At 42.3% G+C, this 14,117-nt stretch overlaps 1 protein-coding gene across 1 annotated transcript in view; it reads right to left on the bottom strand.

Annotated features, from left to right (window-relative positions):
• The window catches only part of cacnb1 (calcium channel, voltage-dependent, beta 1 subunit), a 28,305-nt gene extending 15,182 nt beyond the window's left edge, over positions 1 to 13,123 (bottom strand). The window contains exons 1-2 of the mRNA XM_079233057.1: positions 13,003 to 13,123; positions 7,940 to 8,026 (exon numbers count right to left, since the gene is read on the bottom strand). Coding sequence (XP_079089183.1) covers positions 7,940 to 8,026; positions 13,003 to 13,092 — 177 coding nt within the window. The 5' untranslated portion in view covers positions 13,093 to 13,123. The remainder of the gene's footprint in view (positions 1 to 7,939; positions 8,027 to 13,002) is intronic.
• Positions 13,124 to 14,117: the final 994 nt, after the last annotated feature.

The following is a 14,117-nucleotide window of genomic DNA, read 5'->3' as shown; positions in this document are numbered from 1 at the left end:
TTGGATTAGTTTCCTCCTCTTTAAGCTCTTTATAAAACAAAGGAAATGATCACCTCTGTGTCTTCCTGTTTTTGTCACACATAACAGGACAGAGGTCAAAGATTTGAATATGCTGCTGCCATAAACAACAGGAACGTTGCAGCAAGTGTTGGCACACAAAGAAAAGATAACCATCTCAGAGCGAACGCATAGTGCAAACCCCTCACTAAAAAGCTCAGATAATGTGACTTTAAATAAAGGAAATGTGAGAAAATGTAATATAATTGTCTTATTTGCTTTATTTCAGAGTCTCCTCGTGCCCCATGTCATCAAATATTTCAGAGAAGAAGAACACAACATCTCATCTCAAACAACTGAGGGCCAAAAGACAGACTGTATCATCAGTTGAGGTTCAAGTGTTTTCACATCAGGGATTAGTTCAGTGGAGACAAGAGCAGGAAAAGAAACGTGGAATACAGAGGGAAGAAAAGAGAAATACGTCTCACAAAACAGACAGACGGAGGCTACAAACGGAGGCATCACAAAGGACAGGCTTCCAGTCAGACGCTAAAGCTCGGTGGCTGTAAATGGCTATACTCCTTTACGCAGTCACAGCCGCGTCATGGCAACCAGCTGGACAGTGTGGAGATGACTAAACTGATGACTCAGGGACTGAATTCACTAGAAATCCCCATTTTCACAAATGAGCAAAAGAGAGAACAATATCATATCATTTAATGTTGTGTTAACACAAGGAGCTCTAAAATAACTTTGCCTCAATAAAAACATTTTTAAAAGTTATGTTATCAAAGAGTACGAATCTGGCAATGAACACACAATATTTTTCCAGACTTGATGGATACTCAAAAAGTGGTAAGGTCCAAAACCTGCCTGAGCTAAAATAATAACTCAATCAGCGATAAATTATGGATTTGTTTTTGATGTTTCATTTATAATTTATTTCCAAAAAGCCTGTGGTTCCAGCTCCTTCAAAGTGAATATATTTGCTGGTTTTCTTAAACTGCTGTGGGAAAGTGTATTGGACACTTTTTTTGTGATATTTTATTGACAAAATTGGCAGATTTATGGCTCGGTTAAAAGTTGCAGCCCAAATATGAAGTGACTGAGGTGAAAGTCAATGGAGCAAACTATGTTTAACTGTTATGTATTAAGTACAATTTGTATTATTATTAATATTTTGTAAAACAACAGCGTGTGATAAACAATAATATGATCTAATCATCACAACTGCTGAACTGATCACTCCATCAATAGTCAATCAATAATTGTAATAATCTCTTGATTCTTCAAGACAATTTATCGAACAAAAATGCACAGAACTGTTAGGATTTGCTGGTTTTCTTTGATTTATGTCCATAAGAATTGAATATCTTTGGATTTTCAACTGCCAGGTGATGAATCAAGCAATCTGAAGACATCACTTTGGAATCTGGGAACTTCCCAGTGACAGATATGTCTCTATCTTTTCTAGCACTTTACTGACGTAAGAACTGACAGATTAATATAATCAATAATGAAAAACAATTGCTATTTGCAGCCCCAATCATCACAATACACTTCCAATGAAAATACAATTGGATTAGCCTGAAATGCAATAATTGCAAAAAAAAAAAAAAGGGTAAGCCAACAACATAAAACATGTACAATTGTAAAGCAAACACAGCCAAGCTCAATAAGAAGAAATGAAGATCCGGCCCAGGCCCCTTCGGGACAGCGGGTCAGCAGTGAAAGGAGCCCCCTGAAATGGCCACAGTGCTGGGACAGCCAGGCAGGCAGTGCACATAGCAGCAACCGGTGGGACTGGAAGTCTAATTAAAAACTCAGCGCCTTTCCAGCAGCTGTGGCCCGGCCCAAAATGGAATCACTCTGAGAAGAGCAAAGAAAGCCGCAAACAAGGAGGTAAATTGCTATCGGGACACGGGTGGCAAGTTGCATTCTCTTGTCATATCTCAGACCAAGAGCCTATGCTGGAGTTTCAAAACTCGATCCAGACCCACACGCTCACAGAGAAACTCGCACACAAACTGCCTCCAGTTCAGTCAGACGCAGCAAAAAGCTTATCCAGAGCATTCTTACCATGACGGGCCTTTGAATCCGCTCCATGCCTCGTTTGCCACGCTCGCCACACCAAGGAAAACCAAGGGGGCAACGCCGGAGTCCACAGACAGAGTTATGTGTGTGTGTGTGTGTGTGTGTGTGTGTGAGTGTGTGTGTGTGTGTCTCTGTGTGTGAGAGAGATAGCAGCTACCAGTGTGATCTGTCTGTTAGCTTGACAAGTGCAGAAGAGTACATGTGTGTGTGTTTGGCAGTGTGTGCGTGTGTGTGTGATGTGTATGATAGGAGAGAGAGCCAGAAATGAGTACTGTATGTGTGAGACTAGGAGAGCGCTCTCTTAACCTCCAACCCCTTCACACACACACACGCACACACACACACACACACACACACACACGCGCACACACACACACACGCACGCACACACACACACACACACACCCCACCTCCACAACCCAGAGGAACGTGAACCTTGTGTAGAGGAAGGGAGCTGAAGCTGACTGGGGGTCGGGTTGCAGGACTTGTGCTACATTTGCAAACTGGGGAAATATATTTAGCCCTGGCCGGGGCAGAAACAGGGACATGAACGCACTGAGACCCAGAAGGAGGCTTGGTATGCAGCCGTCAGCCATTCAATGCCCTGACTGACGTGGGAGAGGACTGGGGCAGTGCCCAGGGAAACCCCCCTCCCTTCTCTCTGGCTTTGCTTCATTCCTCCCTGCCTCTGATCCGATCTCACTCCTCCCAGCCTCCGCCTTTCCCCCGAAAAAAAGGGTATCAGAGGAGAGATTGGGGTGAGATGTTGGCACTGATCACCCAATTTGATTGTGTTCTTGATGAAGATGATGATGATTCAGTTACGTCAGATACCAATAAACGGCTACTCAGAATTTACTTTAACATTTCTTCCACACTCAACAGGTCAGTTTTATTTATGGATATAAGAGGCTTTACAATCAGTACAGCCTTGAATTCAAACAAGACTTAAGTGCACATCATAGGCCTAATTGTAAACAATTCCTATAAAACTACAGACAAAGGACTAATTTTCTTTGGCAAATGTAAAAGTACTAAAACATGCCATATCTATATTTTGTATGCCCACATGTCAGCATAAGATCTTAAGTATCCATTTTAATTATCAATTTGAGCACAAACAGAGCAGAACCTGGAAGTCTGTTTACTAATTCATCTGCACCTTTTGTGTTGTGATCAATGCAGACAGCTGGCTAGCTAGCGTTAGCGACCCACACTGTTCACTTCCACGGCTGCACATCTCACAGACAAAGAGAAACTCTCTCACATCAACGTTTAGGGGAATGTCACGATGCAAGGCCGCTAAAACAGCCAGCGGTCATCTACGTTGCAATTAAAATAACCTTTATGAAGAACTTGATTTCCACAAAGTAGACTTTTTCCACATCACGCAGCCTTAATTCACCCACACACAAGTGACCCCTGTCAACAGATAACATCTAGCGTAGATGTACACATTTTTACACAGAAAAGGTGCAAATGCAAAGATTGATGAGCTCGAAAATAATCTATATTGGATCATTCAAATAAAAAATGTAATCCATTTGTTTTTAATTCAGCACCACGAGCAATTATTAGGTGTACATTTCCATTTCTTTCTTGTGTACTGACTGCAAAAAGTGTATGCTAGGAAAATGAGAATATTGTATGGAATTGGGACCAATAAAAAGGCTGAAAGAGGGCGGTCTACAGGGTGTTGGTGGTTTTGGGGGCCCAGTGTGTCCACTAGAGGGCGACCTCTGACACAATGAAAGGGGCTCCTCCATGGCCACACACCTGACTGCTTCCTCCCCTCTTGTAGAAGTACCTGATGACAACACAATCAGCTGGGGAAGATGAATAAATGGAGAGTTGCCAGCAGACCCACCAGCTAAGTCCTCGTGCAAACACAGCAGCGACTGGAGCTCTGCTGGGATTCATGTCAGAACTGACAGGAGGACTGCTGGTCCCTTTGCAGCATCTAGACCTTTGAAACCCATATGCCAACAAAGCCAAGACACAATCTGGTCTGTGACGCATAACTGGAGAACTGGGGAACAACATGCAATAAATATCGCCAGACTGATTTCAATTAGGTCACCTTTCCCGAATGCATTTAGCAAGCTGCTTACATGCACACCCAAAATTGTTTCAACATCCTGTTTTGAAAATGATTGACTCTCGCAAATTGCGGTTCAATTTCCAGGGACTCTCGCACGCAATGAATACGTTGCAAGTACAACATTTACTTTGATTCGTCAAACGTGTTCAAATTAATGCAAGAGCAAATGATCTCCTGTTGCACAGAGCAGGTTGAATGTTGCAAATGTAGGGCAGGGCCATTGTAGATTATGGCTGGCACCTTAATCTCTGGGAAAATAATTGCTCAAACGGGTTTAAATTGATTAACAGATTTAATATGAGCTGTTGTTTGCTGTATGCCAATTTAGAGGCTCAGTCCTGCTCATTTTAGAGTGGAGCCTCCAAGATTCAAATATACAAAAAAAGAAATATACAAATCTATAGAGATAGGAAGATTTTTTTATCTAGGCATTTGACACATAGTTAATCATCATATTCTTCTCCAGAAGCTTTCACATCTTTGAATAGGAAACAATGCACTGTTTAGGACTACCAGATAGACAGCAGTTGGTATAATGGCGCCAACAGATCCTTCACTAAGCCCCGCCCCCTGCTGCGCCTCCATCAAGCTGTCAGAGCTACCATTGAGCCAACACTGTACCCAATTGTGAGAAGAGAAGCAGACATAAGGGTCAACAATATGCATTTGAAGGATATATCCAGGCTGTCAAACTGATTTAGCAACAAAAACAGGTCAAATAAAATAAAAAATATAAGCTTAAGTCACAGTGTAAGTGAACCACCACACCACCTGGCAATCGGGGCAGGACCCTGGTTCAAGCTCGCCAATGCTGCTCTGTGATTGGCAAGTCTGCATTCAAGATGGGACTTCTTTTCATACTCACCGTACCACAAAGCTCAATCCGTGGGCTCTTATAATCTTTTATATATGAATTACCTTCCTTTAAAATTGTATTTGCAGATGACACAAGCTGTCTACTTGGTGTATATACAACTAGCTATAAGTTAGCATCTTCTTTGGTCTTAAAAATTGATTATTTACTCCTTGTATTAAAAAAAAAAAACTGCTAACATCTCCATAGGTTATTTACATACGACACGATGTATTTGCATTCTTATGTATTGGCATGCTTATCTTGGAAACCTCATACCAGGCCCATAACCACGAAAATCACGTTCCTTGATCGACACTGAGGTAGCTCTTATTTTATATTATTTAATGGTTTATCTGGATATACATTATTGTTATATAGCTTGAGATAGCTACCAGATTACACCAAGCTACCCATATACACCATCTTCAGAAACGAGCACCAAGATTACATTGTTTTGTACATCGTACATTTTCTGTTTCTTTCTGGTCTTATGAAAACTCTATGCCAGATCACATGAGTGTATGTTCTCAGTTTGTGTGTGTGTGTGTGTGTGTGTGTGTGTGTGTGTGTGGTGAGGGAGTCTGCACTTACGTAGGTGTGTGTGAGACTATACAGTCCTATCCAGGAATCCGCTTTGGGTTGTTCAAAGGGAGACTAAAAAAGGCTACATGTACAAAATGTCATGATAAAGCAGAAAGGGCAGCTGTGACTCAGGAAGTGTAGAGCCTCCTTCTAATCACAAGATCGACGGTCCGATCCTCGGCTTCTCTGCATGTCGAAGTATCTTTGGGCAAGATACTCAACCCCCAAATACTGTCTGAAAGCTGTGATATCATTGTGTTTGTGTGTGTGAATGATTAGATCCCGATGAGTAGTTGGTGCCTAGTATGGCAGCCTCTTCCATGAGTGGGTGAATGCTGACATGTGTAGATCGCTTTGCGCTGTATAAATGCAATTTCTAAGATGGCAAATATGGCAAATTTGTACCACCACATACTCAACAACATCATGCATAACTATTGTATGCAGCAGCAGCAGACAGTCTCTGACAGAAGACGTGTTTTTGTTGAACTCAACACACAAACCAGCACTGCACAAACACGTAGGCTGCACCCCCCCCGCACCCCCCTACCCCACCACACACACACACACACACACACACACACACACACACACACACACACAAACCCATCGAAACATCCTCTCCTTCGTCTCTCCATCCCACTGTGCCTGCACACAGAGGGAGATTCAGTGGCCCGGTTGCCTTGGAAACCAGGCCGAGTGTACCAGCCAGCTCTACCGTTGGCTGATTGTGGCTCTTGTGTGTTTGTGTGTGTGTGTGTGGTGAATGAGCCTGCACTTGCGTAGGTGTGTGTGAGACTGTAAAGCCTATACAGGGCTCTGCTTCACGTTGTTCAAGGGGAGGCTAAAAAAGGCTATATGACCAAAACCTATAGGGCGCCTGAATGCTTCTTTTTGTCTGATCAATGCCAGTTTTTTTTAAATCCTAACATGGTTTGAGATATTGCGTTCCTGCTAACGTAACGCTCCGATACTTCATTAGTTACTAAATCCATTTTTGGGTTATGTGCAGCATTTGAAATGTTTAAAACGCCAGCTCCTTCCTCTGCTGGCTATGATGAGGGAAATGCTGTGCAGTAGCATGAGACAGGAGAAGACATTTATCCGAGGACGCGTTAAATCATCCTTACTACGGGTAATGAGTTCCTTATACAGTGCGAGTGATTATGAATCCCGCCCAACCTGCAGGCCTCAGTTCCTCCAGCAGGCAGAGTCACAGAGTTAATAAAGGACAAGGCAGTGGGAAGGGTGGTGCGTGTAGGCGAGGATGCAGCTAACCTTTAGAAACCACAGGAGAGTTCAGCTCCGTGTTCACCAACAGCGACTGGATTCTTTTTTTTTCTTCATTTTTTGTCTAAAGCAAACACCCGTACTGAACAGGTAAATGTCATCCAGCAAAGGGGCAAATCATTTCCTCTCACAAATGAAGAGTTCAGGCAGAGGGACTCATTTACCTGCCACACAGCGTGACTTTGAGAAATGTCATGTCCAGACAGCACTGCGGCGCGGGTCGCGAGCCTAAGCCCGGCCACCGGAATCTCCCGGAGGAGAGGAAGTGTTCCCGTTGACCAAGAAAGGCTTCTTGACCCATTCTTAGCCCAAAAAAATTATGCTGGACAACTGAGAGGTCTTATTAGCTCTTTCTGACCGAGCCAATCGGTGCATCTACACCTTGGGACTAATAATTACCATCAGAGTCCCTGGAGGAATCTCTGCTGATGTTTCTCAGCTCCAACTCTGTGACGATAAAGCCAGATGTGTAGCTGTGGTCATACGGTTTGTACTGCTGTTACCAAGGATGTTATCAACGCCATTTCAGTGTGTGAGATACAGCACAGTATGTGGGCTGCCTGTGACAAACACACAGGTCAAGAGAGAGAAGGATACACCTTTCAAGAAAATAAGTTTTCCTCTTAAAAAAAAAAAAGATTATACCTATTTGCCTTCTATATGAATGCTTCTGACTGCATAACACCTCATATCCTTATTTGCTCGCTAAAATAAATTAATCAATTGCAAATAAGAATAAATTAATCAGTACAAAATAAAATACTTTTATGGGGCTCTGCTAATCGATGAATTATCTAATCGTTTCAGCTAATGTAAAAGTTAGATTTGAGAGAAACTTAAAGTCATAAATAATGATTAAACTAACCATCTACATTGAGCCGCTTAATTCCCAGGGTTGTAAGACCTCACGTTGACTCCATTAAACATTCGTATGAGTCTTCATTAAATCAAATTAAGATGAGACTCAGTCTAGCACCTGGATTAGTGGTCTGGAGGAAGGATTAAGTGTTAAATGTTACCTGTCGGACAAAGCTGTTGGAGGTGGTGTCAGAGGAGGTGCTTCCATCCGAGCGCTTAAATCGGCTCTTCCTCTTGCCGTACTTCCCCTGAAAATGAAGAGGTGAGGGAGGGGAGAAATTGGAAAGAAAAAGAAAAACACGAAAAGTTTAATTGAGTTGCTCCATCATAACTTATCTCGGCATATCTCATAGACAAGCTTCCGGGGGGAGCATGACAGCAGTTAACATTTTGCATAGCATTTGTAAAAGCTTCTGAATACGATCAGGCGTTCAGATGGAACCAGAGATCAAGCTGCACGAGTCCCAGACTGGAGAGGAAGTCGACCGGAGCAAATGTGTCCATTGTGTCCACGAGCAGCCGTCATTACTCGTCATCATGTCCTGATGCAAACTGGGACCTTGTAATCTGATTGGTGGACCCCTAAGCAAATGGCGCATACGGGTTGGGCAGAGGCCACACGTTGCATTATGAGACCACCATGCCCACATTGCCGTGGTTACACAATGCCAGCTAATCACATTTGCAGGAGGCTCATCCGGATGGCGACTGTGTTGTTCTTTCAGCATTCAAAAAAACAACAGAGAACTGCGAACTGCTGAGGTAATGCTGAGAAATAAAGATCCAACATTGACATACAGAATGTGGCCCTGCGATGGTCTGGCAGCCGGTCCAGGGTGTACTCTGCCTTCGCCCAATGTTAGCCGGTTTATCCACAACTGTGCTTTTGGTAAAAAAAACAACCAAGCCCCCAATACTCTAACCTGCAGACACATCCTGTACACCTATGTAAACATTGAATATTACCAAGCAGCTGCTTCCAACCTGTCCACAGGTCTGTGTACGGTTGTTCCTTGGCCAAGTTTTTCATTATCACTTTCACGTGTACGAGGCCCTGAGATGACTGGCGCCGCCCTGCCTGCCTTTAAACAAGCATTACCAATGACACATAAAAACACACCACTGGCCGAGAGGTTTCCAGTGTTAACCGATAAAAAGACAAATCGGTTTTGAGCTCAGGAGTTTGTGTGAATACATTTTAAACCTCCTGGCTTGCAAGAATAAAATATCAGGCTCTGTGCTCCAAGCTTGATTTACTGCTGCTGATGGATCGGATGAACACACAGCAGGATGGTCCACAGCAAACCAACTGTGATTTACCCAACAACTGCTGTGTTGTAAACTTCTGCAAGTATTATTACTGGCGTTTAATGTTGAACTTGAGACGATGATGCAAAGATGGAACTGGGCAACTGTACTTGGGGGGTTAGGTGCAACCGATACTAAATAGATGACATCACCTGCTGGCAAATGTTTCCCCGACACTGCAACATAACCATTGCACAACGGTGTGTACGGAAAGTTATTTCCGTTTTATTTATGTGTTGTCCTACAAATGTCGAGCAACGCGTGTTCATTTCCACTTGTTTCATGCGTACAGTCTTTTCAAAATAGACATCCGTCAAGGACGATGTCGGTCTCACTACTTCCTGGGTCACGATTACGTGACTTATGTACACATTCATTTTGTGGGATATAAACAAATTAAAGTGCATTGGTTTCCGTGGGTAAAGCTACAGGCAGTGTATGAGAACAGCCTGTGGACTGAAAAGGTTTTCCAACAATCATGGCTTCTTAGAAAATGCCATGTGCACTGATGACTATGTATAAACACACTATAAGATACGGGTTATTTTGTGACTCTATACTGTAAACATGTTAAGAAAAAAACACCTTTCTACGGTTTATAGTCACATTTTCGAGCACATAACATTGCTTTTCTAACTTTCTAACAACTAAATATATAGATATACATTGTTCAAATAAAGGTATCCAGTGCCAAATCTGCCTACTGCCACCGAAAAACAACTTTATTCTCCCATGATGAGGAGATCAGCTCCAGATGTGTGGCTTCACACACACCTGCTCACATACTGGGAGTGGGTGAAGCCACCTGTCAGGAATGTAGATGCCTCCAATAAAGCCCCTTACAGTACACTGAAACTGTTGTTGCGCAACGTAATCCTTCCTCCTGTTCATCCTGGCCCTCCATAGATCCCCTCCCGATGTCCTCTCTATGTACGTGTACCTGTGTTCATTCTGTGCAATTTTCCTTGTTATTAACAATCCATTGCAGCTCAACAGCGAAACACAAATATTACATTTTAAATTAAAATGATCATAAGACTGTTCATATAAGCTTCAGACTGATGATTTTTGTCCCGTTTCATATATTGAATGTATATTCAGAAGGGATCTTTTAAGGGCCAGTAGGAACACAAGGAATGATTACAGCGAGCAAAAATCAGTTTCAATGTTTTCATGAGCACTTGCCTATTGTATTAGGACAGACTTGATCAAAATATATACTTTAAGAATGTAGCCAATATGTAAAGATCCCATTTGCACCTATAGCTAAGATCTGATCACATGTGAACCAGACTTCCTCCAGATGTCAACAGGCCAATCTAATCACATTCTGATTGCCATCCCTTCTGCACTTGCATTAACATGTGTTTCACCTCATCCAGATAGGATATCCATACAAATCTCTGATGTAAATTGGGTCTTACTCTCCATCTTAATCGCTAAGATCTGAGGGAGCAACATAACTCAAACAGGTTGTAAACAGGCAGGTTTGCCAGAATGCACCAAACAGCTAAAGACCATGAGCCTGAACAAGCAGGCAGCCACGAAACAAACAACCAACTCTCAACATCCTCTATTTTCTAAATTTCCAACCTCTGCCATCAGGAAGAAGACTCTGTGTGCCAAAGTGTAAAAGCAGTCACTTGAAGCTATGCTTGTTCCAGCCTCCACCAAGCTTCTTAACTCCGATAAATCTTGTGCAATAAATACACAAGTACTTCAGTACTTTAGTCAGCCGTGTTGTAAACTGTCTCTTACTGTATGTTATAACATGATGACGAACACGCGGTTACATTATCTATTATTCACAGCACTGTAAAATGAAGTACCTCTGCAAAACCTGTATGTTGACAATAGATAGTTTTAATCAATAGTATGTTCACCTTCCTTTTCATTTGCAAATCAGTGCCTTAGATAACCTGATTAGACTGTGGATGTTTGCCCTGCGTGAGCGGTTGCTGTGCCACCAGACATCTCAGCAGTTAGACAAATAAAATGGACCATCGCTAAATCACTCAAATAAGACCCACGTTGTTACGAAATGAAGTTTCTTTATAGGACGTTCTGGTGACGGTATACTCTGCAGTCACAAGTTCACAATTACATTAAACGTCATGTGCGTGGGCGCAGGTGTTTACAGGGGTCTCTGCGATCGGAGCCATGATGGGCCGAGTTCCTGTCAGCAAAGGGCAGGGAAATGCCAGAGGAAGTAGGGAGGGAAGGCTTCCTGTTGGTAAACATCCTCCCAGATTAAGTGTGTAATTAAAAAGTGTGGTGTGGTGTGGTGTGGTGTGGTGTGTGTGTGTGTGTGTGTGTGTGTGTGTGTGAGTGTGAGCAGGGGGCTCTAAACTGGAAAGCAAGTAGCATGGAGGGTTTAAAGGTGGTGGGGTGCATGGTGTAACGACTGCAAAATGTAAACCACAATACACTCTTTGGCCCAAAACGCTCCATATGTTCTGCTCAGAGAGATCCACACTGATCTACAATCTGACGGCGGTCAACGGGCACAATCTTTAATCTGAGAGACTCCATTTGGATCAGTTCTACGGTCTCCTTCAGGATATTAGAAATACGGTTCCCTTCTTGTCTCTCCACGTCAGTCAGTTATAAATACATATACCAGCATGACCTGCTGTAGGTCTGCATGAACTTTATATCTAATTGATCAGAGGTGTCACACACACACACATACACCGTTCCCTGCTGCCTGGCACAAGGAGGGGGTCCATCTGTTTCTCACCACAGCCTCGCACAGATAAAGATACGACTTCTAAAAACAGATCGGACAAGGTGAGATGCTGAGAGCAGGATGGAGATGGTGGGAACATTGGGATAGCAGTAGTAGCATTGGGATAGCAGTGGGAGCATTGGGATAGCAGTGGGACATTCAAAGTGGATGCAGAGGGAATCTGGAGAGCTGGGCAGGAAGAGAGAGGAGCTGGGAGGAGTGGGAGTAAAAAAAGGAGAGAGCAGGACTTGGCATTGTTTGAAGCGTTGGTTGTCTATGACAGGGTGTTTCTTTTTTTTCTCCTTTTCCAGAGAGACAATGACTGAGCTCCGTGTGGGTGTGTTGTTCTAGATATTCTCCTCTTTTTTTCTCATCCATTTAAACTGTTATGACTAAACATGCCCACAGCATCATGTGACTTCCTCACAGCCACAGCCTGTAACTGTAAAAAATAGTGACACCAACGAAAGTTGATGGATAAAATTGTAATAAAGGAGAGGGGGGGGAGGGGGGTCACTTCACCAAGGTGAATTTTTGAGGGTGGATTAGGGAGTCAGAGAATATTTCCTCCAGCTTGAAAAACTGATCTGATGTCAGATGCAAGACTAAAAAAATGCATTACTTCTATGTAAGGTTTGAAAACTTTGCCTCGCATTTTTTGGAGATTCGTGCTAATTTAAATAAAAACATCTCTCCTCCAGCTAGTCCACATTGAGTGCATCATCTACTTGGTTAATTAATGATTAATTGAACAAAGGCGTGGTTTTCATAAGGACCCAATGAGGGACAACAATACAAACACGCGTTACATCATAACCTCGCATATACGGTGACACAAATAGAGACTTATTAAAAAAACAACACTACAAGCTCAGGGCGGAATTATACATCACCATCCAAAGATCATGAAAACTACAACCTATCATCCATGTCTGATTCCTCTTGAAGAGGAGGAAGAAATTCACATCCAATTCAGGCTCGAATCAGTGCAGCGAACAAGCAGTGTTTCAGACTCCCGGAGGCAAATTAGGCGACTTAATTGCCGAACAACCTGTTAATCTCCAGAAGTGAAGCCGCTCCGCCGTCATCGCAATTACTGTATAAATAAATGCACGATAATTCACGCACGTATTTGGCTTCGTCCGTCATGATTTCTCTGCTTTTCTTCCGTTTTTGTTCGCCTCTTACCTGTGTTTGTGGATGATGGTCGAACATGTCCATTTGGATCTCCTGGGTTGAGGTCGAAGGCGTCCTGGACATACTACTTTTCTGTACCATTGATTTAACTTTAGTTTAAAATCTATTTTCAGTTTCGAGTGTTTATGAAGGTGTCGAGAGACTCATCTTCTTCTTTTCTTTTTTTTTTTTTTTTTTTAAGGAGGCTGAAGCCGCTGATGTATCTGAGCTGGCTGGTAAAATAATGGCAACAGCTGCCTCCTTCCAGCCTATAGCGTTACACACTGGCGCACCAGGCTTTGACTCTGGAGTCAAGTCACCGCAATGACGCAACGACACATCCGGTTACTGCTTTCAAAATAATATCTTGTAAACTGAATAGTGTGGCAACCGGGAGAGTGTGATAGTACACACACTATATTGAAGACGTAATCAATCGCTTTTCTTTATAAAAAAAAACACACACAAGGTAACATAAGCCTATTGTGTTTATGAAATGGATTATGGCCTCTATAAACTATATGAATATCTCAGTAGTTTTTTCTTACCTTACCTTACCTTTTCCACAATGCACATGTTAATACACATACATTATAATGCTGTATGATACCATTGCCACTGTGTATGTAACTATCCCGTTAAGATGTAGTAGTAGTAGTAGTAGTAGTAGTAGTAGTAGTAGTAGTAGTAGTAGTAGTAGTAGGAGGAGGAGTAGTAGGAGTAGTAGGAGTAGTAGTATGTGTTTTATTCAGTCAATCATTACAATACCAAAAGTAAGGACACAATCTATACAAAAAAGAAAGACTGAAAATTTATAGGTGGAAGCATAATGCTTACATATTTCTATCCTAAATTATTATCAATTAAATCAGATAATTAATTCGATATAAAGAAAAGAAATAAATACACATTTACATTTCACCAGGCAATAGTCTGCGTAAAAAAATACAATGAGTCTGGACTGTTGGTCTAGGCACAAATGGCCAAATAAAAAACCTTGAGTCTGTAGCTTCCCAAATAGTAATAATGTGTGGAAAGAAACACACTTGAGCTCCATTAATACTTTTTTTTGTACATTGATTGTCAAATTTACTTTGGCCGATGCCTTATTACAAGTTTATCATCGC

This window comes from Taurulus bubalis (assembly GCF_910589615.1).
Source record: "Taurulus bubalis genome assembly, chromosome: 17".
Lineage (NCBI taxonomy): Eukaryota > Metazoa > Chordata > Actinopteri > Perciformes > Cottidae > Taurulus > Taurulus bubalis.
Note: the sequence above shows the minus strand (reverse complement) of the source record. Positions and strands in the feature narration are given on the sequence as shown.